The sequence below is a fragment of the Syngnathus typhle genome, linkage group LG1 (assembly GCF_033458585.1).
Source record: "Syngnathus typhle isolate RoL2023-S1 ecotype Sweden linkage group LG1, RoL_Styp_1.0, whole genome shotgun sequence".
NCBI classification, from domain to species: domain Eukaryota; kingdom Metazoa; phylum Chordata; class Actinopteri; order Syngnathiformes; family Syngnathidae; genus Syngnathus; species Syngnathus typhle.
This window is the reverse complement of record NC_083738.1, coordinates 13,610,001-13,619,983: the sequence shown is the minus strand read 5'-3', so window position 1 is coordinate 13,619,983 and position 9,983 is coordinate 13,610,001. Positions and strand designations below refer to the sequence as shown.

At 41.8% G+C, this 9,983-nt stretch overlaps 2 protein-coding genes across 2 annotated transcripts in view; both read left to right on the top strand.

Moving 5' to 3' along the window:
• The first annotated feature begins 439 nt into the window (after positions 1-439).
• Positions 440-5,910, top strand: LOC133157906 (ubiquitin-conjugating enzyme E2 K). The gene is made up of 7 exons (XM_061284563.1): positions 440-836; positions 1,404-1,497; positions 2,787-2,845; positions 2,953-3,035; positions 3,787-3,886; positions 4,620-4,748; positions 4,826-5,910. The coding sequence occupies exons 1-7, from the start codon at positions 774-776 to the stop codon at positions 4,898-4,900; spliced, it is 603 nt and encodes a 200-aa protein (XP_061140547.1). The 5' UTR covers positions 440-773; the 3' UTR covers positions 4,901-5,910.
• A 1,235-nt stretch (positions 5,911-7,145) lies between these two features.
• Positions 7,146-9,983, top strand: part of LOC133157968 (neuronal acetylcholine receptor subunit alpha-9-II) — a 4,334-nt gene continuing 1,496 nt past the window's right edge. Inside the window, exons 1-5 of the mRNA XM_061284677.1 lie at positions 7,146-7,206; positions 7,353-7,498; positions 8,795-8,949; positions 9,283-9,463; positions 9,538-9,889. Of these exons, the coding sequence (XP_061140661.1) occupies positions 7,167-7,206; positions 7,353-7,498; positions 8,795-8,949; positions 9,283-9,463; positions 9,538-9,889 (874 nt within the window). The 5' untranslated portion in view covers positions 7,146-7,166. The remainder of the gene's footprint in view (positions 7,207-7,352; positions 7,499-8,794; positions 8,950-9,282; positions 9,464-9,537; positions 9,890-9,983) is intronic.

Genomic DNA, 9,983 nt, shown 5'->3' with positions numbered 1-9,983 from the left:
TCAACCCGTTCCAACTTTCAACTGTACATCTTTTGCCTGCCTATTCCACAACTTCCCACTTACCAAAAATTCCAAATTCGAAATTCAACCAAATTCTCCAAAATTTCGTTTTTCTACTCTAATTTCTACATTTTTCAACCGATTCAACCCATTCCAACTTTCAGCTGTTCATCTTTTGCCTACCTATTCCACAACTTCCCACTTACCAAATATTCCAAACTTTCAATTTTGAAATTCACCACAAATTCTCCAAATATTCTACATTTCTCAAGTAATTCAACACGTTTCAACATCGTTCGGCAGCATTCCCCGAAAAAGTTATTCATACATTTCGCCTTCACACGCAATTTCTCCAGAAATTGCAAAATTCTAGTTATTATTATTATTGCTAAACAAAACAATAAAACGTCACAACGTAATTAACCAATGACAGGAGACATCGAGGATGCCAGTGTGCGTCACATGGCTCGCTCTCAGCTAGCCTTCATGCAGTTTGCCATTAATATGTTTCCGTTGCTTCCAACCTTTCAAGTCTTACCCGTTTGATGGTAGCTCACGCGCGAGCACACGGTTTCACGAATTCAAACGCCACGCGGATCATCGGACCGTCAGCCCGGTTCGCTCCAGGAGCATAACGTAGCAGCGGTTGCTTTGGAGGTTGTTCCCTACAAAGCTCTGTGTTCCAGTGGGCACAAGCTAACGTCCGTTTGTCAGGCCCGGACAGACAGCGGCGAGGAGGCCCCGAACCGCACTGGGAAACCGGGTGGAAAGCCATGGCTAACATCGCAGTTCAGAGGATAAAACGGGAATTCAAGGAGGTGCTCAAAAGCGAAGAGGTAAGTTTGACGCGTTTGCATGTTTGATACTTCTGTATTTCTTTGTCTTGGCCATCTATGATGAGAAGAACGCCACTGACGCGTCGCTGCCTCAGGTGTCAGCTAGCCTCCAGATAGCTAGCTGCAGCTAACCTGCGAGCCGCCGTCGAGCTTCACAAAAGTAGCTCTTGGCCGCTGTTATTTAGCTCAATAGGACATCTTGGCGACTCAGACGCTGTTTTAAAACCTAAATAAGTCCATTTCAAGAGACAAATTCAGCCGTATTTTACGTGGCGTTGTTGAGCTAGCGCACTCTCGCCTTATGGTAACTGCTAGCTCAGCTAGCCATCAAAGATAGTTCGACAAAGTCCTGTGTCATTCACTCAGTTACGGTTCGTTTCTGATAAGTATCTTTATTTGTGAGGCCGGGGTTCTCAGCAAGTTTCACACTTGAAAGAACTGTTGCTCGTGGTGCGGGATGTCATTTTTATGCTGCATAGGCAGGTTTGTGTTTTGACAGCAAGCTCAATTAACGCTTTCCAGCCTGCCTGTCTCGCTCACTACATTGATGGTTCTTCACCGTTTCAGACCAGCAAAAACCAGATTAAGGTGGATCTGGTGGACGAGAACTTCACAGAACTTAAAGGAGAGATAGCTGGGCCACCTGACACACCGTATGAAGGTGAGAGGCCTATGGAGACATCATGGAGATTGCTTCCATTATAGCCAAAAACTTGTATTCTTCAGCAGGCCTTGCTAAATATCACTTCACATTTAAAGTGGCCCTGTATGATCAATTAAGCTGCCTCAAGCATGTGGAATATTGTGTTAAAAATTGAGGTCAGGATCAGTTACAAAATATGCAAATCTGTTCTTAAATATAATAATGTATAATAAATCTAAAAAGCTATTTCACGAACATTCTGAGTCCTCGCGTCATAAAATGTGGGAATGTAAAACCTGAGATCCTTTGAAAATGTTGCTGCAAATGGGCATTTAATGAAGCACTTGAAATGACACAACTGTTCTGTGCCTGAGGTTATTGATCTAGCAAATAAATCATGAACTTTTTCCATGTAGCCCCTGCAATCTGCTCACTTATCTGTCATTGCAGTTTGTTGTACGTATGTATATTTGAGGTGTCCTATTTTTTGTAATTGGACCTTGTTTATAAAATTGAACGAGAAAGTGTGGCCTTCATTTCTTTAACTAAAAACAACTGTAGAAAATGAATGTCTCGCCACTTTCACTCAATGCGTGCACGCACCCACGCAGGGATACAATATTTTTCAGGAGTGACTATTTTGGCAAAACACCGGCGTAGTTGTCATGCGCTATTTCTCGGGTGGAAGATAAGGGAGCTCAAGCGCATTGGTCGGTCGCTACATCTTGGTCAGTGGTCACTAGTCGACCAAAGATTGGTTCGCCGAAAAATAGCTTGAAGTTTTGGAATGGCCGGCCAACTCCCCTGACTTCACCATTGGGCTATGGTCAAGCGAAAAATTTGCGACAGAGAGTCGACTAGGCTGGACCAACTCAAGCAGAACATCACTGCCTGGGAAGCTGTGAGTGCGGAAACTTGTGACACGCACGTGATTATTGGAATTTATTGAAAGCAGGTTACAGCTATCGGTGGTCTCCCTTGCATACTACTACAATGTAATGTATACAAGTCAAGACCCTGCAATTTTCTACTGTGAATTTACAAGTTGCAGCTGTCTGCAAGACCAAGAAGGCATCTATCTACATGTGATTGGGTGGGTCTTGTGTTTGGAGGTGCAGCAAATTGGGGGGAAAAAAAATACATTAATTAATCGACAACTAGATTATCATCACTTTAGCATTGACTACAGAACAATCTGATGTTGCTGGGCTGCTAATATACGTTGGGAAAAGCGCCTACTGCCTGACCTCTCGTTGATGAATGAAAATGCCCTCATCATCTGTTAATGATCTTTTTCCTTTCTTCAGGGGGTAGATACCAACTAGAAATTAAAATTCCAGAGACATATCCTTTCAATCCACCCAAGGTACTTTGGTGTTAATTATTGATTATGTATTCATTGCTTTCTAAATAGTTGCTACATTTACAAATGATGTGTAACTGGTTTTTTTTTTTTTCTTTTGTTTGATACAGGTACGGTTTATCACAAATATCTGGCATCCCAACATCAGTTCAGTCACAGGTGCAATATGTTTGGACATTCTCAAAGACCAGTGGTGAGTCTGTTTTTGCCACAGTGTCACACATTGTCGACACCAGTCGTGCAAGTCTGCCAGGTTGGCCATATCGGGGCAGCGGGACATTTTTATTGGCAATCGGCATTGTCCAAAAGTAACTGTTTATAGGGCGTTGCTTTTAGCGTCGTTAATAAATTCAAGGCGAAGACTATTAAAGTAGCTGGTGCTTTCTTCAAATTTTCTGCATGTAGTGGTGGAAACGTTGGTCTAAATTAAAGCCTTTGGTTGGACACTGCAATAACTTACTCGCTCTCCAGTAATGTAAGCTCAACCCCTGTGAATTTACACAGTGTATTGTCAAACTGCTTGAATCTGCTTGTTTAGAAACTTTGGTCAATGCTTAGATTATGACAGCATGTCTGAATATAACTGCACTATGTTTTCAGTTTCAACCCACATTCTTTTCACTCCTACTTGAATTGTTTTTTTTTGTCTTTCTTGTGGTCTGTAATTTACCAAAGCTTTAATGTACCAGAGATCTATAGTAAAGTGAACTTGAAGTTGTTTTAATTTGACATTTTTGGGGAGATAAAACAACCAGGAGCATTTTTCAACATTGCTGTCCAAAGAAAAGATTAAAAAAAAAAAAAATCTGGGAATAGATGTACCCAAGTACATTTTTGTTTTGGTATAATTTCCAAAACAAAATGTCAAGATGCTTTTCATTGAGAAGGAACAGTTAGTATATGTGATATGATCAAAACAATGAGCTTGCATGTTTATTTTTCAGGGCGGCGGCCATGACCCTGAGGACAGTCCTCTTGTCACTACAAGCTTTATTGGCAGCTGCAGAGCCAGACGATCCCCAGGATGCAGTGGTAGCCAATCAGGTCGGCGAGTGTACATGCTTCCACAATTTGTTTTCTTTTATGAATGTTAAAGTATATTTAAGGGGATGACATAGAGCAAAGTATTGCATTGGATGGACTTTGATTACAATCACCATTTACCATAGAAGCATTTGCAGCTGTCTTGCAATGTTCAAACATTCAATTTTTTGTGAGATGAGATTATTTTAGTTAAATACTGATTAAGTTGTTTCAGTTCACAAGACCTGTTGAAATGTGCCAAGTTGAAAATACAAGAAAAAGGAAGGAGAGTCAATGTAGCTGCAGCAAGTATTGTTTGTCTGGAAATAGAAATGTACTAACCGTGTTAACCATTTTTAAGGTAATTACACGTTTTTAAAAATCCATCTGTGTGACCTTCCTTTGCAAATACATTGCTATAACATGGAGACCCACGGCTATTAAAGCACCGCGGTAGATATAGCTTCATATTTAAATTTATGGCTAAATGTAGCTGTTGCGCCTTTGTATGTGTGTTTTGTAGTCCAGAAAATACAGTACCACAGCTCAGTTGTGTTTTAGCTTTTAAGTGCAATATGCATTTACATTTTATCTTTTAGAGCTGATATGTTGATGAGAGCTATGCAGTTTTTTTTTTGTTTTTTTTTGCCCCCCAGGCTGTAAAAACTCCGAGAACTACTTGTCTTTAAACAATAGAGGTTTTCACCAGTGCCACATTTGAGCCCCTTTTGTGGAAATGCTTGTTTTTTCACAGTACAAGCAAAACCCAGAGATGTTCAAACAGACAGCGAGGCTCTGGTCTCACTTCTACGCTGGCGCTCCCGTCTCCAGTCCGGAGTACACGCGTAAAATAGAGGAACTCTGTGCCATGGGCTTTGAAAGAGTAAGCATCACGCGTTACCATTTTTAACAGTACCTCCTATATTGGTTCTCATTTCTCCTGTTCGTTTTCTTCTCCAGAATGCAGTAATAGTGGCCTTGTCGTCAAAATCTTGGGATGTGGAGACGGCGACGGAGCTACTAATCAGTAACTGAATCTTGATGACAACTTTGAAATCTTCCTCATTTGCCCCCTTCCTCACACGTTACCGCCATCTCTTGGCATCTATTCCTGCGTCGCACCTTCTGTTTCACAGTGGACACTGCCCCACCCGCACTCCCCACTCTCCTCTGCTGTGTCACACACTCCAATCAGTTGCTTGGCAAGTACGCATTGCTGGCCCTCTTGAAGGTCATTCAACTTTTCGGTGAACACTTAGGTCCCCGCCCCGCAACCCGGCTGCCACGTCTCTAACCCGATACAAGTATTTGTCACCTATGCAGGCATTCACATTCAGTTTTGCAAAACCTTTTTCCGAATAGAGTCAAACCATTCAGACACTCTTGCACTCCCGGACTTCCAAGTAAACCAAATGTCATTTTAAAATGTAGACGTTGACAACCCATATTCAATATGCCCCACTAATGGCAATTAGTGAGGTTAGCCTATATGTAAATAAATTCCACAAATCCAATCTCATTGTCAGGACAAGAAGGCAGGAATATGTGGCAGTAATAATGACACAGACTTAAACAAGGATGATACCTTCTTTTAGATACCACATCGATTCACTGCGCCTTCTGTGTCATAATCATTTGACACGGTCTCATACACATCTGTGGCAGGTTTATGTAATTCCACCAAAACACATTTACAGTGTAATTACGCTCTTATTTTCTTTGCTCTCTCAAACAGTCTGACAACCCCCCCCCCCCCCCCCCAAGCTGGTTCATTACTTGATTAAAAAAAAATCACTTCTCACAACATTTAAAACAAAAGAAGGAAGAAGAAGAAAAAAAAAAAGCTTTTTGTTTTTTTAATTTGGTCTTGGCCTTTAACAGGAATATATTTGGATTCTTGTTTTTAAAAACCGAGATGAAACTTGTCAACTGCAACCTCCAAAGTAAAATAAAACGCGCAAGTATTGCGTCACCTTGACAATGCCAACGGATTAATGTCAAAAGATTCATCTGTAAATAAAGATTAAGTCTGTGTAAATTAACAATTTGTCTTCGTGTGTATTCTCTTATTACGTTTTGTTGTAATGAATTTCCTGGATGAATGTTTGGTGGATAGTAGTATTAAAAAAACAAATCCACTTCAGAAATAGAACTGTCGCAGCAAAGGAATTGTTTATCTGTTTAGTAATAGAAGTCAAATCAACTATAAAATGAAAAATGTGCAGAATTGATTAATGATTTAATATGATTAGCGTGCCTCTCACAGTGCTAATATATATATACACTTGTTTTCCTTTCCCATTGTTATACTTGGGTCCAAACTAGTTTTTATTACATTTAGGGCTGTAACAATCATCTATCATGAAATACAGATTACCTTATACACAGGCTGCTAATGAACAGGATAACAGATGGTATGCTTCCTAGCATGGTGTGCCTCTTAGATCGGCTCCAGTAAACCCTGGCTTTATTTCAAAGCCCAGCAGCAGCACAAGAGCGCCTGGCCACTTATTAGCTGCAAAGCACCTCAAACGACAACACAATTTGCACTCGTGAAAATGACTCAGCTTTCCACTCTTCCCATGAGACAAAAGCTCTTGTCATTTCATTTCTACTACTGGTATATACTTAACAAGAAAGCTACACTTGCACAATTTAATAAGTACCAATGCAATTCCTATGCTGTCTTAAAATAAACACGAGAGATCACTAATGACACTGATTTGAATGTTTTATCTCACAGGAGAAATGTTGCGATGGTCCTCAACTTTAAAATTTCATTTTTATTACGTGACCGTTAGGCCAGGAATGGGTTTAAATTCAGGATTAACTTAAAATGCACCTACCCTTTGGATGTAGCTAATTAAAGTAAGCAACCTCATAATAAGGTTACAGGGTCTTAGCTGCTGACAATCAAACTGCAATTAGACAATGTGTGACTAGTTTCATTTCATTGTCCTCATATTTACCTGCACAACTTGATCTGTGCTCATGTTTTCAGTATTGGGCTGTCAAGATGCCCGCTAGGTGAATCAGCCAAGTTGTTACTGGTGGGCATCCTGTTTCTCTCAGCCTGCTGCTGCTGAGTTACATGATAGCTCCAGTGTCACTGTCAGTGTCGACTGTGCGGCCTCCACCACCAGAGCACTGGGCCAACTCTAGCCCTACTCAAGGTTCTGAGGTGCGATCGATCATCATCCGTTGTTGGAATATCTTCACGTGAGGAATCATGGAAACCACAGGCGTCTTCATTTTTTGTTGTTGATTTTTAAGTTTTTATTTTTCATCACACCTGGACAAGATGTTCCAAATAATCTGCCTGGCCACGCTTCTCCCTTCGGGTAAGACCTGGAACAGTTATTTGACGTGCTCTTGCTTGAGACTCGCATCTTTCAAATTTACAGTTTTTTTCTTTTTACTTATAGCGTGTTGGGGGTTGATCTGTCCAAGACATTAATTAAAGATGATGTCGTCTTTGTGCCTGTAGTGGTTCATTCAGCTCAGGGTCACTATGCCCAGAAGCTACTCAATGATTTGATGGAGAACTATACTAGTTCCCTGCGGCCCGTGGAGGACACAGACCGAGCACTGAACGTCACTTTACAGATCACGCTCTCGCAGATCAAGGATATGGTGAGTCCTGCCTGTTTCAAACACTATCATCATTGCAGCATCTAAGTATAACCTACATTTTAGTAACCAAAGAGATTTTTTTTAACCTAATTAAAAAGCATAACCTGGTAGGGGTACATACAACATGTTATAGAGAAAATCGGGGGGGTGACTACCCCCTTAAAGACATTCTAAAGCAGTGGTTCTTAAGCTGGGTTCGATCAAACCCTAGGGATTTGGTGAGTCGGTCTCAGGGGTTCGACAGAGACTCCACTGAGGAGGTCCGAAAAAACCTGATTTATCGTGTAAATTCTGATTTGCCAGTATGTAATTTCTTGTGAGTTCATGCATTGTGTTGGTTTTGTTCGTTGAACAAGGTGATGTTCATGCACGGCTCATTTTGTGCACCACTAACGAGGGCTTCGGTGAATGCGCATTTGTACCTCCAACAAGGCTAAGAACCATTGCTCTAAAGCGAGTACGTAGATTTGCTGCTAAATGCATTTTACGTGTGTTTTTACCATTTCAGTTTTCCTGATTTTTGGGGCATGGCTAAAAAATGATGAACTTCAGCATCGGGTTTAGCGTCAAATTTTCAGCAGCCTCGTAGTTTTGGGCATTCAGCAGAAATGCATGCTGCATTTTAAAACGGCTTGATTTTTCACAAAAGATTAAAGGTTGTTATTTTTTTTTCCAGATTATTCAGATTTGCCATTGTTCAACACCCTTCTTAGTTGCGTGTCAAATTTGGAATGCATTTTTTTCATTTTACAAGTACTTTATAGAGCCAAAGTTGAAAATGTAAAAATTCAGACATAAATCCATACCCTTCCAAAGTTTTATTACACTCACATTAACACATCTGAAATTGTTCCATAAAAAGTAGCCAGGTGGACATAAACGGCCATTATAGAGCCTAGAGGCTCAATGTAGTTGAATGAAAAACCTGGCTCTTTAAGTACCAGACCAGGCCTGCTCTAAGCTGGATCAGATTCCGGTTCAGGTCTACTAGGTAAGTCTGCACTGAACAACCACTTGTTTGTTGTGTATGCGTGTGTGTGTGTGTGTGTGTGTGTGTGTGTGTGTGTGTGTGTGTGTGTGTGTGTGTGTGTGTGTGTGTGTGTGTGTGTGTGTGTGTGTGTGTGTGTGTGTGTGTGTGTGTGTGTGTGTGTGTGCGTGCGTGCGTGCGTGCGTTTGTGTGTGTGCGCTGGAGGACTGAAAAGCTATACTACTACTATAGTTGTACTACAACCCACATCAGGGAAGAATGATAGCAAAAGTGTTTTAAAGTGTGCTGTGCACTGCTCGTGCTTTCAGGATGAGAGGAATCAGGTGTTGATCGCCTATCTGTGGATAAGACAGAGGTGGCACGACGCTTACCTGAAGTGGAATAAGGAAGACTACGACGGATTGGAGATCATCCACATCCCCAGCAACCTTGTGTGGAGACCTGACCTCGTCCTCTATAACAAGTATGCCCGTATGTCACTCACATGCTGATGACTCTGATCCGATGCAGTTGTTGTTTTCTTTTTTGTCAAACAATGTCCTTCCTGTCACATGGCTGTCTAGTATGGATTTTCAATCGTCCAATAGATACTGTATATACATGATTGAACTAATTAGCCGACTAGTCTTTGAGATGATTATTACCACTTCCAGTTTAACCGTTTGTGTCGGAAACAAAGATGTTAACCTCCAAAAAGTGTTAGGTTTTGTAGGATTTTCCAGAAGAGGAGCAAGTGGTGACAATGGGCGACTAGATGTTCTCAAGGTTTTTTGCTGCTTTTTCTCCGCTCGTCTAGAGCTGATGATGCCTTGTCTGGGCCCATGGACACCAATGTGAAGTTGCGCTACAATGGAGAGATCACCTGGGACGCTCCCGCCATCACCAAGAGCTCCTGCGTGGTGGACGTCTCATACTTTCCTTTCGACAGCCAGGAATGTAACCTGACCTTTGGATCCTGGACCTACAATGGAAACCAGGTACGAATGGAAATGAAAATATCAGCAAGAGATGTGCTTCCTTTTAACCGTCTCCTCGCTGCCCCACGTTGCAGGTGGACATTTTCATGGGCATGGACAGCGGTGACCTGTCCGACTTTGTAGAAAATGTGGAGTGGGAGTGCCACGGCATGCCGGCCACAAAGAACGTCATCATGTACGGCTGCTGCTCCGACCCGTACCCGGACATCACCTACACTGTGCTGCTGCAGCGCCGCTCTTCCTTCTACATCTTCAATCTCCTCCTTCCATGCTTTCTCATCTCCTTTTTGGCTCCTCTTGGATTCTACCTGCCTGCCGACTCTGGGGAGAAGGTTTCCCTGGGGGTAACAGTGCTTCTGGCTCTCACTGTGTTTCAGCTCATGGTGGCTGAGAGTATGCCTCCCTCAGAGAGTGTGCCTCTTATAGGTAAGGGATGTCTCATTTTTGGTTTTTACCTTTAATAATGATTCAAGATTTGTTTCGATGATCGTTCATACTTATTGCCTGAGAGAACGATTGT